At 38.0% G+C, this 14,834-nt stretch overlaps 1 protein-coding gene across 10 annotated transcripts in view; it reads left to right on the forward strand.

Moving 5' to 3' along the window:
* The window catches only part of patj (PATJ crumbs cell polarity complex component), a 307,050-nt gene that overhangs the window by 76,885 nt on the left and 215,331 nt on the right, over positions 1-14,834 (forward strand). For 7 of the 10 annotated variants that reach the window (XM_069938547.1, XM_069938545.1, XM_069938548.1 and 4 more), the window contains exons 13-19: positions 2,533-2,609; positions 3,074-3,130; positions 8,343-8,477; positions 11,894-12,055; positions 12,912-12,956; positions 13,040-13,072; positions 13,682-13,747. In XM_069938547.1, the coding sequence (XP_069794648.1) occupies positions 2,533-2,609; positions 3,074-3,130; positions 8,343-8,477; positions 11,894-12,055; positions 12,912-12,956; positions 13,040-13,072; positions 13,682-13,747 (575 nt within the window). The remainder of the gene's footprint in view (positions 1-2,532; positions 2,610-3,073; positions 3,131-8,342; positions 8,478-11,893; positions 12,056-12,911; positions 12,957-13,039; positions 13,073-13,681; positions 13,748-14,834) is intronic. The other 3 variants (XM_069938550.1, XM_069938552.1, XM_069938549.1) reach the window with 2 other exon arrangements.

The raw sequence follows: 14,834 nt of genomic DNA on the forward strand, positions 1-14,834 counted from the left end.
GTAAAGTTCAAGAATGACAGGTTAACAAGAAATATGGGGGCAGAGAACAGAAAGAAAACAGACTCATATATCAGATACAAGCAGACAGGTTCAAGGGAATCCCTTGAGGAATATAAGAAATGTAGGAGCACAGTGAAGAGAAAAATAATGTGGGCCAGAAGAGGTTTTGAGATGGCTTCAGCAAACAGTGTAAGGGAGAATCAAAAATGGTTTTAAGTACAAAAGGATTACATGAAATATTTTATTGTGTTTAATTTCTATTCTAACTTATATTGTTATATTTATGTAAATATGCTGTGTCATCCTGGAGAAACGCTATCTTGTTTTTACTGTGTGAGCATGGCATGAAGGTGACTTGACTTGAAATAATAGGTCCTCTAAGAATCAGGAGGGGTGTTTATGAGCCAGATGATTGGGGAAGATCTTAAATGTGTATTTTGAAAACGTGTTACTGTGGAGTAAGATAAACAGAAGTGGTAGGTGAGGGAGGTAACTAAAGATACCCTAGGGTATGTCTGTATCTGTAGGAAGAGGTGTTAGTGGTCTTTTATCATATCAAGGTCGATAAATCTCCAGTTTCAGATCATGTGCATCCCAGAACACTGTGGGGAGGTAGGATGGAAATTGCTGGAGCCTGACAGACTGTTTTAACTCCTTATTGAGGATAGGAAAAGTTGTAGCAGACAGAAAGATGAGAAATGTGGAGCCGATATTTTAAAAAGGCTATTGGGATAATTGAGGTAGTTACAGACCAGTTTGTCTGATGTCAGCTGGAAAGGATCCTGAGAGACAGAATCTATCAACATTACGATGGTCCAGGAAAAATCAAGGAGAGCCAGCATGGATCTGTGAGTGGGAAATAGTGTCTCATGAACTTGACAGATGTTGTGTGATCTAATCAGGTTCAGTGGGTTCACAGAAAAACAAGTCCAGACACAGGCAAATCAAACAAAAGATAATATTTATTGCAACACAGGGTAATAGTAATGGGGAACTTTAAACATTGTAATCAGTCACATCAGATACTGCGATCTCTGACAGCAATGGCTGCTTACTCTCTTCTCTCTCACACAAGTGCAGAAATATTCAGTAATTAGCACACTCTTACTATACAGGGACTTCAAAACGTACTCCCAGTTCCCTGTTCCCATGGCTAAGTATTTCCACACAATACTATGATCCCACTCTCAATGTCTCCTTTGGCAATGTTCACAGTTCGTGACCTGGCATAGAGCATCATATGTAGTCAGGACCAAGGAACAAAGAGAATGAGCTGCTGCATGAAGAGAGCTTTTAAAGTGCGGTAAGCTGGGGAGTCAAGGTCAGGTAATCTCTAAGTGATTTAAAGGGGCCACTGGTCAGGTGTGCACTAATGGCTGGGCAGAGTCCAACATTGATTGGCAGGTGATGCACCTTCTGACAGGGTTCCAGATGGAGAGATCACATGACCTTCCACAATCCACATTCACAGCAGGTTCCAGACAGAGAGGCCACATGACCCTCCACAATCCACACTACAATAGATTTTTTTTGAAAAGCTGTTAAAGAGGGCAATACAGTTGATGTTATCTGTTTAGATGTTTGTAAAGCATTAGATAAGGTCTCACATGGTGGGTTGGTATAGAAAATTAGAGCACATGGAATAGTGGGCCAGTTATCAATGTTGTGGCCAGTGGAGTACCTCAGGGTCAGTACTAGGATCCTTGTTGTTTGTTATGTACATTAATGATTTGGATAAATATGTCTGTGTGAAGATAACTAAATTTGCTGATGACATAAAAATATGTGTCAGTGTGTCATGGTGGACAGTAAAGAAGGTTATCTGTGTTTATAACAGAATCTCAATCAAATGGGGAACTGGGCTGAGGAATTGTAGATACAGCTCATCTCAGACATGTGTGAGGTGCTGCATCTGGATAAATTGAACCAGGCCAGCACTTGCTCTGTTAATGGTGGCCTAAAAAGTGTTATTGGGCAGAAGAACCTCAGGGTACAGGTATAAAGCTCTTTGATGATGGCCACACAGGAAGACAGAGTAGTAGAGTGTGTTTGGGATGCTTGCCTTATCTATTGGGCATTGAATACAAATATTGGACATCATATTGAAATTGGGGGAACATAACTATAAGATGATGGGTGGGATTTAGAAGTGATGTGAAAGACAGTTTTCACTCAGAAGGTGGTGGGCATATGGAATAAACTTTCAGTCAAAGTGGTAGAGGCAATTATGTTAACTTCCTTTAAGAAACATTAGGCTAGTGGGTGGATCGGGGGCGTTGGAAGGGTCTGGTCCTAATGCAGGAGTGGGACTAAAGCAGGGGAAAATGTTGTTTGGTACAGACAAGCTGGGCCTATGATCCTGTTTCTGTGCTCCATGACTCAAATGAACCTGAGCAATGAATAATGCATCCAGTATAGAATTGATAGACATGGCTGTAATGATGCACAGATTAATCTGCTTACTGTTAATTATTAAAATAATTTTGCTTGAATTATAGTTTATAATTTTAACATGACATTTTTAACATTTAGTTATAAGACCTACTTCAGAAAATGAAGAATTGAAGGGCAGATGGGAAAATTTGTTGGGGGCAGAGTATGAAGTGATGGTATGTATTTCTAATGGAAAAATACTACTGTGAGCAATAAATATTTGACAATAAATAACTTAATTTTATTTGCATTAATCGTAAAATTTAGTGTCCATTTTCAAATGTAAAATACATTTAATAGAACTAATGTTCAATTTTAAGGAGTATCCTTGACTATTAGAATGGAAATTTAATAGGTTTGATGAAATGCACTTCTGAATTCATTGCAACATTATGGAGGACTTACATTCACATCCGCCCCGCCCCTCCCCTATCCCCGATAAAAAGCACGGCCATATTTTTCAGAATTGAGAAAAATGGCCTCCAAATAAAGTTTTTTTTTAAGTTGGCATATTCATATTTGCTCTATTAATTTGTGACAGGGATGTTAAACTGTAGAATTGATATTTAAGTGAAAACAAATTGATCTTGTGGTACATTCATTCCAACTAACTTTTAATATGGTCCTTATTCATGATTAGGTGGTAAATGTTGACCCTCAGTTCTTCAATGATGCAGATATGAAGAAATATTCTAAGGTAATGTATGTAGCTCGGTCTTTGTTAAGACATTAATGACCAAAATCAGTAAGACTTTATTTGTTTTCACATTGACTTTTACATCAGAATGTTACGTACGCTGGTGTGTCTGTTTCACTTAGGGGGCATATAACATTAATGATCCTTATTGCCTGCAACACTTCCAATATTTCCCATGACATTTTTAAGACGAGTTATTCCTCTTTTTTTAAAAAAGTTCTGACATTGCAGAATTTATGGAATTAGGAAGAGTAACACTTGGTTCAGAATGCTTTTGTCTGCTTTTTTAAATCCGTAACAGTGGGTCAGTCAATTTGTGCCTCTTTCACTGAATAGTTGAATCTTTATTTCAACTTGTCTCTATTCTCTTAACCAACACATAGTTGCTGAGGGGAGATGTGGAGCAGGTGGAAAGTGCAATTTCCATTTTTCCACTTTTTAATGCAAATAAGGGTTTCGTGAATTTGCTCCTAAACAATGTATTCTTAATTTTAAGACCATGCTTCTTTGTTCTGCATGTCGAACTGAAGAAATGTAATCCTGTTGTCGACTTTTTTTTACTGAACTAAGGTGTTTTAGTCAATTCCAGTAGCAGGCGAATAAAAGCTCAAATAATTTTCTAGTTTTTTTTGTTAAATGGTCCAGTAACTCTTGGCTCAGATTTTAATGAGGAAGAATCCTGTGCTCCAAAAGATACATAAAATTAAATTTCACCAAATTGCTCACTTTACTGTCAATGGAGAAAAAAATATCTTTCCACTGTGAAGTTTCGGGGTTAAGTTATTAGGAATCATTGTGGTAAAGGATCCATTAGTTGTCTGACCACAGTCAGCCTTCCCATTCTGGCATTGGCAGTCATGTCCTTGGAGAGAGCCAGAAGTATTTCTGAATGTTTCAGAGATGCTCAAAAATAAGAAGTTGAAACCGAGAAATTTAAAGCACACAAGTTTTAAAGCAAAAAAAAAGTCAAAATGCTTGCTAAATTCCTGCCATTCAAATCACTGAAGAAGTCTTCACCTCTTCTGATCTTGCACAAAAGATGTTGAGGGAAGCTCTACTCTTAGTTGTGCAATGACCTGATCCCTCTGGACTCCCAGTATTAGACCAGATGCAAATAACAGAAAACAATTTCAGGATTTCCATGATCACAGAAATCCTGGACTTCATATCAGTTGAGTGAGAGGTTTCAGTAAATGCTAAAGAATGTCATTGTCTCACAAATTTATATTATGATTAGACAGATTAGAAATGACCTTTAGCCCAGTTTAGAGCTCACGTTTTACAATATGGCAATGATGCTTCAGATGCAAGGTTTTCCTAAAGCAATCCACTAGTATATGAATGCATCAGCGTTCTCCCCCAGGTCAACATACCCAGCATCAAAGTCTCGAATTGCAATCTGCCGATTCCCATAGGTGTGTCACAGAATGACACCAATAATTTTAGTTCAGATATGATTCAGGTAAACTATTGTCAGCAGGCAGAAGAATTGATTCAATGAAGCTTCAAAGTTTTCTTGAAAAAAATGAATGTCATCATCAACTATGGGAATTTCTGGTTCATCTTGAACGGAAAAGAATCATCCAAGATTATACCAAAAATCTTGAAATTTACTTTGTTAGGAGCCCACAAATTCCTAGTGAAAATAGTAGAAGGAGTATAACACTTTTCATACAACAAGCCCATCATTCCTCACTTGTCCCTGCCACTCACACTTGGATTTTGCAGTCATCTCAAAATCCATTGTAAGGCATTCTCAACACCAAGGGGAAGCCAGAAAAAAAGCAGATTTTCACTTCACAAGCTTTCATGAGGTTGATTTTCTGTACAACCAGAGAGAAATCTGAAAGCAGAGCAATATTTTATTTGCTGAATTGCTCCATCAACTTGGAAAGAGCCGTACATTGGGACCGACAGGATTGCTCCTGGAGATCAGGGATGCAGACTGAATAGATGAAGATCCTGTTGTGGTTGTAATGACTCAGTAATCAGCAATATCTTCATGATAGAAATTAAGATTGCAGATTTTTATGTTTCATTCTCTCTTTATTGCAATTACTGTGACTGTTTTGAATAATGATGTGATATCAAATGGCTGAGCAGAGAATTTATTGAACTGATTTATCTGAAGACTAAAGTGCCATTAAAATATGCCAATCTGACTAAACATACAATTTTCTGGAAGGTTCTCCAATAGGAATGATAAATTTGACCAAATATGTATCCCTTATTCTAAGTTAAATCATAAGGTAATTCTGTTATTGTTACTGTCATTTAAGAGAAGCGGTTTAGGTAGATAAATACAATTTATTTCATGTAATAAAACAGAAAGGTAATATGACACAAAATTGATGTTAGTCTGCCAAAAGGCAGATAAGGATTCACAATTAGCATTAGCATTGCCTGGCGCCCATTATAGTCAGAGAAAAATAAATGAAAGAGAGTTGCTCCATTCACTGAGTGTCTGTGAATTCACCTCCAGCGCCCTCACAGCCTCTGCAGCCACACAAGACTCCCATTTAGTTCAAACCATCAACAACCTGAGCCCAGAACCTCCTACACGATTTAAAAAAAAAGCCTTCACCGCCCAGGGCCCTTCGGGAGCCCTCCTTGCCCTCATCATCCTCTCGAATACCTGGTTCTCTTGAGCCAGTCTCCAGCAGTCCACAGCCTGGTATGAATCCTTTGATCTTGTTGCCAACAACTCACGGGCTTTGTGGGTTCCTCGCCAACAGCTCGCCACCTGTGTGTGTCCTTCAGACTCATAGCCCTTCACTGGTCTGTCATCATGGTCACCGTCCTTAAGGTTGTCTTCTCTCTTTTGGTTCTCATTGGGTGTATTCTCCCCATTAGTGGTGCTCTGCATCAGTCCGCTACTCCCGAGGAGTCTCAACCTCTCGTCACTGCCGGATTAAGCAAATGCGGGGCCTGTAGCAAATGTTATAAAGAACCCCACCCCCGGCTCTTAAAAAAAACGCACATAAATATTAAAGCATCTCGTAGTTTAAAAGAGAGAATGAAATAGGACATCAAATGCCAGGGGAATCTAAATTCAGGTTGAGAGATGAACTTAAAGTGATAAAACTTTGCAAATGCAGCAAGCAGCCTCTTGGATTTTATGAATAGATATAAACTAACGTGGGTGTCAGTGACTTGAGGACGTAGGTCCCCTGGGCCCGGTTTTCTGGTGACTTGGAGAAAGTCTGGCATTGTCTATTCTAAACATGGGATGGCGCATAACAAACCGTGTGCTATTGTTTTTTTTCAGAATGGCGGACTGAGGGCATGCGCTTTAAGTTCATCAGGCAGTAGATGGATAAATTGTTTCCCCTTAGGTGACTGCATAATTTTTAGCTTCTTTGAAACAAGTGAAGAGAGAGAGAGAGAGAAAGAGAGAGAGAGAGAGAGAGAGAGAGAGAGAGAGAGAATTAGAATGCAACTCATTCAATTAAATTTTTATTTTTGCAAGCATTCATTTGTATGGAATCTCAATGATTTTTATTTCGAGTTAACTCTAGGCATTTTTACACAGCTCCTGTGAAGCAGAAATTTTCTGCTCCACTGGCAGTGTAAAAATGTCTCAATGGAATTTATTTGCTAAATTCCATCCCACAATTTTCCACCCCACCAAGACCCCTACACATTTTAACAGAGTGGTTGCAGTGTAAATTGACCGCAGGCACTCTGTAAGAGACTGGGCTAATGAATGCGATGTTCACTCTCTGACAAATTCCACAACACAGGAAGGCAGTATAAAAGTGCTTAGGAAAAGTGCTGTGTAAACGACCACTCTGGGAGTAAGTATGCAAATTTTTAACAGAAATTTTCCTTTATTCCTGTGTTAAAATCATCATTAATAACATTTATACTCATCCAACCGTGCCAACCTCATTTATTACCTCTTCGAAATGATTGAACTTATTCTTAACAAAATAATGCTAGCTTTCTCAGATCACTATATGTCCTTAAAAGTTATAGTAATTTTCATTGTCATCCCTTTAAGCTTTTGTATTTCCCACCATTCCCCCCCATACTCAAACAGCCATTATATAACACTGATAGCATTATTTACACTTTCATAGAAATATATTTTAATATACCCTACACCATCACATTCATCCACTGATATAACACGAAAGTGTAGCATTGTGGTATCTCATAGCTGCTGCACAAATTATTCAACCAGTTAGCAGCCTTGTCAATATGACTTGTCACCTGCAGTTTTGGTGAGGAATAACATTTGATTCAGCAATGATTTTCCAGGAAAGGGAATTTGAAGGATGATTTTTCATTCATACCCAAGATAGTCTATACATCTTCTGCATCACCTTCTTAATAGCTCATCAAATTGATTAGTTTGTGGGGCAATAACAAATACCAACGAGCCAATAATTTTTACACCGCTCGAGCCAATTAATCTTGTGATGGTTCCTTCAGGATTATTCAGTTGCTCATTTCTAAATGATGGTTTGACCTTCAGAGAACTGAGCAAAATTTCAACGCACAGCTGAGAGTGACCCCGCGAATCTACAATTCATAAAGCGTCCCATTGACATAAGCGTAAGACTTCAATATGTTCAATTATCACCTTTAACCAGGGGTATTAACACAGTCTATGGGAGTGTTGTATCTCATTGGTGCTGCACAAAGATGAAAATGAAAATGTTTAAATTAAACATCCAGTCAGTCGTTCATAATTCATAGTACATAAAGTAATAGAGCAAGTCAGTAAGCATTTAGCGTGGGGCCCTTGAAAATGCAGAGCCCGTAGCATATGCTGCTATTGCTACTACGATAATCCGGCACTGCCCATAATGTTTATGGCAAAGTTCTGCTTGGAAAGGAAAAGTATTTACATAATGGTGTTCATTTCAAAAGGCACTTCCCAAGTGCCCTCAATGAGCTTTTACTTCCCCTGGCATGCAGAATTGGTCTCTGATTAGCATTGACCTTTAAAGCAAGCACCTCAGTCATTGTACCCTCCCTCAGTATTGCAGTGAAATGTGACCAACTGCATTATCTCGAGCTTTATTGAAGGCTTCTAATTCCTGCAGGAGAGTTCTCCCCGAACCAAGGCTGATACTGATATTGTTCTGAAGCTTTATATCACTCATTAATGGGATAGTTTGAAAGAGATCATTTGGATGAAAAATTAAAACAAAGAAAATATTGCATATTCATTATAATCAACTTGAATTTTGTTTTAATATAGCTGTTACCAGTTCATACCTTGAATCTTGGAGTGGAACTAGATTCATTTGATGGACATCATTACATTTCATCAGTCATTCCTGATGGACCAATAGGCAAAACTGGATTACTTAAAGTAGAAGATGAACTTTTAGAGGTATGGCTTTAAAAAAAGAAATTGAAAGTAACCCCTCTATTTAAATATTGTGACGGATTATGTTGTGTTTGGATTGTACATAGATATGTTTTTGGGAGATAAATTGGGGCAGGTTTTTTAGTGTATGTGACATACAAACACTTAAAAAAATACTGGAGCTCTGCTAATTCTAGACATGTCAGCCCTGGAGCCTTTGCAAAGGCTTTGGGAAGTGCCCAAGAGACTTCACTAATAGATTATTGTTTACAAAAAGGCAAAAGATGAAAGATTATGTCGGAGCTGCTTTCTGTCTGGAGTGGAACTTGCTGTTCTAGGAGGGTCATGTGGTTTTTTGTAAGCAGAGAGAGTCAACAGGTTTTTCTCTGTGAGAGAGGGAGAGACAGATAGAGATCAGTTCTACAGTTTTACAGTAAGCAGCAGCAGCTGGGACTGGAACAGGACAAGCTGGCAAGCTTGTGGAAAACCCCATTTAGAAGATGGGTTGTGAGTGCTTAGTTCAGCCTGGTCAAAGCCCTTGTGGTCCCTGCAAGAGGAGAGGACTGGCTGTGTAATGTTTTATTGAAATAAGCGAAGCAAAAAGGAACTCTGTGGTGACCTGAAAGAAAGAGGTTATCATCTGGATAACCCTGAGGGGGAAAGTTTCTTTGACAAGACACTGAAGTGACTGATTAAAAAGGAATCAGTTGTGGGTGTCCAGCGAACAACAAATCTCTCTCTGAAAACTGACAAGAACCCTCCTGAGCGGTAACCATTTACCTTTCAAGCACCAAAGCCTGGTGAACTTCATAAATGTTAAATTCTGTGAACAGTATAAGAATTGCCTGCAACCAGTGAACTTGAAGGAATGAGAAGTGAGATTGGATTGTGAACCAAAGAACTTTTCTGAACTTAGACACAGATTACATACATGTCCACTTAGAATTAGAAGTGGGTTGTTAGGTTAGTTAAGTCAATAGAGATAAGTTAAAATGTGATTCTATTTTCATGTTTAAAGTTAATTAAAAGCAACTTTTGTTTAAGTAACCATTTGTCTTGATGAATATCTATTGCTGCTGGGATTTGGGGTCCTCTGGGCTCGTAACAAAATTCATTCATGCCAAAATTATTCTTTAGATGAATTAACTCATACAACAACCACAACAGGATGAGGTAATCGTTGTAAAGAAATATATGATTTTGTTTGTTGATTTTTGAGATTGTTGGTTATTTGGTATAAATAATGAAAAGGAGAATTCAATGGTACCAATGAGAATCCCTGCAGAAGCTATCGACCCTGTAATATCTCTTTCTGAGGCCAATGCCAGAACACCCTTCAAGGGGATAAACCCTTGCAAGGTGGCAGGTCCTGATGGCATACCTGATAGGGTACTGAAAATCTGTGCCAACCAGCTTGCCTGAGTGTTCGCGGACATTTTCATTTTCTTATTGATGCTTCAAAAGGGCATAATCGTATCTGTGCCCAAGGAGAGCAGAGTGAGCTGCCTCAAGGACTATCACACATTAGCATTTAGATTTACTGTAATTAAATGCTTTGAGAGGTTGGTCATGAACAGAGTTAACTCGTACCTTAGAAATAAAGATCTGGACCAACTGCAATTTGCCTACCGTCACAATCACTCCACAGCAGATGCAATATCTCCATTCAGCTCTGGATCACCTAGATGACAGCTGCACATACATCAGGCTACTCTTCTTTGACTGTAGCTCAGACTTCAACACCATCATTCCCTCAGTGCTGGTCAACAAGCTCCAAACCCTGGGCCCCTGCAACCCGCTCTGCAACTGACTTTTTCATCAAAAGACCACAGTCAGTACGAATGGGAAATAATGTCTGCTCCTTCACTGACAATAAATACAGGCACACCTCAAGGAAGCATTCTTAGCCCAATGCTTTCCTCACTCTACGTCCATGACTCTATAGCTAGGTACAAATCAAACACCATCTATAAATTTGCTGATGACACCATGGTCATCAGTAGACTCACAGATGACATTGAGGAACCATACAGGAATGAGATGGATCAGCTAGTTGAGTGGTTTAACAACAACCTTGCACTCAACATTAGCAAAATTAAGGAACTGATTGTGGAGGAGAAACCAGGACACAAACTAGTCCTCCTCAAGTGGTTAGCAGTGGAACCTCGGATTCCTGGGTGTCAGCATCTCTAAAGATCTGTCCTGGGGCCTCCATGTTGATGCAATCACAAAGAAGGCTCGCCAATGGCTCTACTTCATGAGGAGTTTGAGGAGATTTGGAATATCACCAAAGATTCTTTCAAATTTCTACCAGTGTATCCTGGAGAGCATTCTGACTAGCTGCGGAATGTCTGATATGGAGGTGTCAATGCACAGGACAGAAAAAGACCACAGAGAATTGTGAACTTGGCCAGTGCCATCATCTACTTCAGTCTTTACCCCATTGAGTGTCTTAAGAAAGCAGGCTCTATCCTTAAGGACCCTCACCACCAGACCATGCTCTCTTCACTCTACTACCATTCAGGAGCCTGAAGACAAAACACCCAACAGCACAGAAACTGCTTCTTTCCCCCGCCATCAGATTTCTGAATGAACAGTGACCCACAGACACTACTGCACTTTCTTTTTTTTGTTTGTATTTATTTATTTTAAATATATAATTTATAGCTTTAATATTTGCATATGCCATAAATATTGTACCTGTAATGCTGCCACAAAACAACAAATTTTGTACATGTTAATCACATAAAATTATGATTCTGATTCACATTTTCAAATCAAAGAATCTTGTGAGGATAAATGAAAGTGATTTCAGTTTCCACTGCTTTACAGATCACGATTCAGTTTGACACTTGTTTGGGGTTTTATTTTTGTCTTTTTCCGCAGTTTAACATTTTTTTTTTAATTGGTTGTGACTTGTGTGTAACCTTTAGGTCAGAGTTTATATCGAGAATTATTTTGTGACTTATGGAAATGGAGACCTGAAGTTGATCATTTAGAAACTTTTGCTTTGTCAAGCTCTCTCTTAAGCATTAACTGTCGTTAAAGGTGAATTTTACCCAATCCATTCCACATAATTAATGCATTCTGGAGAGAAAATTGTTATGAATTATTGGCAAATTATGAAAGTAAATGAGGAGAAATAAATAAGAGACTGCTGGAATAGGAGAGTAGTTCTTACAAGTAGGAAGTGCAATAAATGCTGATCTGATGTCTTTATCCCACAAATGAATTTAAAATCAAGTACCCAAATTAAAATTGCAGATAGCCTGATCAATCATCTAATTGTTTCATGAACTACACAAGGTGAAGAATATTAGAAAATCCATCATCATGCAAGAATTAAAGCATGTAAAATTTGTAAAAATGTTTTGTTAATTCTTCACAATAATTGTTTAAAATACCTCATTGTAATCCCAATATTTGCATTTCTATTTCAGGTGAATAGAAAACAATTATATGGAAAATCGCGCCGTGAAGTGCTTTTATTTTTGAAAGACATGTGCCCTCCGTTCACTTTGGTCTGTTGTCGACGAATGTTTGAGGAGGAAAATGAGATGCCTGTAGATGAACCAACTGTCATGGCAAGAAAAACTTCCCAGGTAGAGTTCAGGGAAACTATATTGATATGATCCAAGTTACAGAATTTCATATTGGTTGAGATATTTGAGAGTCAAAAATCTCCTTGCTCATGCTACTCTTTAAACGTGTTCATTCGTACTCAGATTGTCATCTGATCAATTTTTTGTGATTGACAAATACATTTTCTTCATACAGCTGTTCTTGAAGGCTGGGTCAATATGTTAGCTGCATGAAGACAGTGTTCTCATAGTGATGAAATGTTTGTAAAATATCTGACAGTTGCACTCATTCTATGGTACCATTCCATGTTACTATATTATTTACATTAAATATAGAAGGATAATTCTGTCACAACAACATAAGCACTAAATATTTATGCTAAATAAATTATTTGAATGTACTTGTGACATCTTAAAAGTTAAGGAAACTTCACTTACCTTTTGAAAAGCAGTTGTTGTCTTCCCTCCATTATAACACCTTAAAACCATTTGTTTTCCTTCACTAATGCCACATCTAACTTCAGTACTGCTCACATTCCCATTGACTTTGATAGTATTAGTGGTTGTGGGTTGGGAGGTACTGTCAAAGTAGAAAGTATCTACAGTACATTTAGTGATAATGGTCAAGTGAATGAATGCTGAGGGCAGCAGACAGGAGATAAATCAAGTAAGTTGATTTATAATGGGTAGAAATGAGCTATTTGACAGCCATCGCTGCTGTGCTCATCCTGGCAAGTGAAGTATTTTACATTAGATTCCTGACTTCTTTGTCAAAGATGTGGATGATGGTACATGAGTATAGGAATGTGAGTAGACCATGCCTGAAGTGTTTTGAGAATTTTGGTCCCTTTACCAAAGATGGGTATTCTTGCTGTAGATATTCTCCAGACTGCCTCCTGTATGTCCACTGAAGAAAGATCAAGTAAGCTCAGCCTTGAATATTTAGACATATTAAAAGTGAGAGATGACCTCAATGGAATTCATCTTTAATATTTAATATTCCAGAAAATGTGGGGAAAATGTAATTTTCCAAGAAATGTGAGTAAAATTTAATATTCCAGGAAAAATGCACTATGTTCAGCTTTATTAAATTGGTTTTATTAAATACAGTTGGTTTATTAATATATGGAACTTCATAACTTACACTGGTGCAGTTAGATTCCAAAATGTCTGCTTTTCTGTTTAGTTGTTAAACTATTGCCTTGCTTCAACTTGTTTGAAACATTGAAAATTATGACACTGGTATTGTTATGATTCAAACCTGAATGACTGCATAATTTCTGTCAAAAAAGTTCAGTATGGCACTGTATGACATATGTTTACATTAGGGCTTGAAGGAAACAATATCACTTGCTGATTCCCTAACACTTCTCAGGTTTTGCTTGCTGATATAATTTCTCAGTGCTTTATATTTTCAATTTTGTAATCTGGAAAAATAATCGCTTCAGTGGCTGAATTTTGCCTTTTTCAAAATACATTTTTCATGCGAAGTACATAGTTGAGAAAAGTTTAAGCTTCTGTAATTCACTCTGTTAGATTTGTAGCTAATTTTCTGTGTATGTTCAACCTGTTATTTTCTAAAATTATTTAAGGTTCTATAAGAATCAACTGTACTATCATTAAATATTTGTATGCTCCTATTTTTAGGCTTTTGAGGAGTATGAGTTGATTCGGCCACCTTCTCCGTGGTGCAGTGAAAATTGTAGCCACCAGGTAAGTTTAACTTTTGAAATGAGAATCAAATGAGTTGTGTATGTGTGCATGGGCATATCACATTATCTTTCTTTCCTCCCATATTTTGTCCTTGTCCCATAGAATTTCCATGTCATACTTAATAATAAGATATATAAGAGTAGTTCAATAGGACTTGACTTGCGCTCTTTTTATGATCTTGAGATTACTGTGTGAGGAACAGTGGCTTCGCATCTGACTGATGGGCTACGCCACTGAACAAATAAAATTGCCAAGTCTCATGCATTTTGACATCCTACGAATTATGCTTAACATTTGAATGATGTGGAAAATATGCAGCATTTTTGCAGCCAAAAACACAGCTAATTCTAAGCTTGGCTTTATATCAGACACCAACTTTGAAAAAGTAGTGTTGTGCTGTTTAAATGAACATCAATTCCACCAGGCTGATTTGTACAGATGTGCATTTGATTTTATTATCAATGCGGCAAGCCCATGTGAAATAGATTTTGCAATTAGAATTCAGAGAATCAGCTACCATATAAACATGTAAACCATATTTGACACATTGATACAGTGAATTATGCAGACTGCCATTAAAATAACAGGTGCTGGAAATGGAGATAAAATATAAAGTATTGTGCCAAGGTAGGTGCTAAAATGGTTTATAGTAGAATAAACATTGTTCATGTATTCTCTAATGTTAATGTAAATGACTTGGAAAAGGTTGTTACACCTCATGGAAATGAGCTCTTGTGTCTACTACGTCCATATATAACCATATAACAATTACAGTACGGAAACAGGCCATCTCGGCCCTTTGTGACTTCTATCAAACAACTTTGTATGTTAAGCCTATTTTCAGTACAGCGGTTCAAGTGCCCATCTAAATCTTTGGCTTGGCTTCGCGGACGAAGATTTATGGAGGGGGTAAAAAGTCCACGTCAGCTGCAGGCTCGTTTGTGGCTGACCAGTCCGATGCGGGACAGGCAGACACGATTGCAGCGGTTGCAAGGGAAAATTGGTTGGTTGGGGTTGGGTGTTGGGTTTTTCCTCCTTTGCCTTTTGTCAGTGAGGTGGGCTCTGCGGTCTTCTTCAAAGGAGGCTG

Source organism: Narcine bancroftii, chromosome 5 (assembly GCF_036971445.1).
Source record: "Narcine bancroftii isolate sNarBan1 chromosome 5, sNarBan1.hap1, whole genome shotgun sequence".
In the NCBI taxonomy this organism is placed as follows: domain Eukaryota; kingdom Metazoa; phylum Chordata; class Chondrichthyes; order Torpediniformes; family Narcinidae; genus Narcine; species Narcine bancroftii.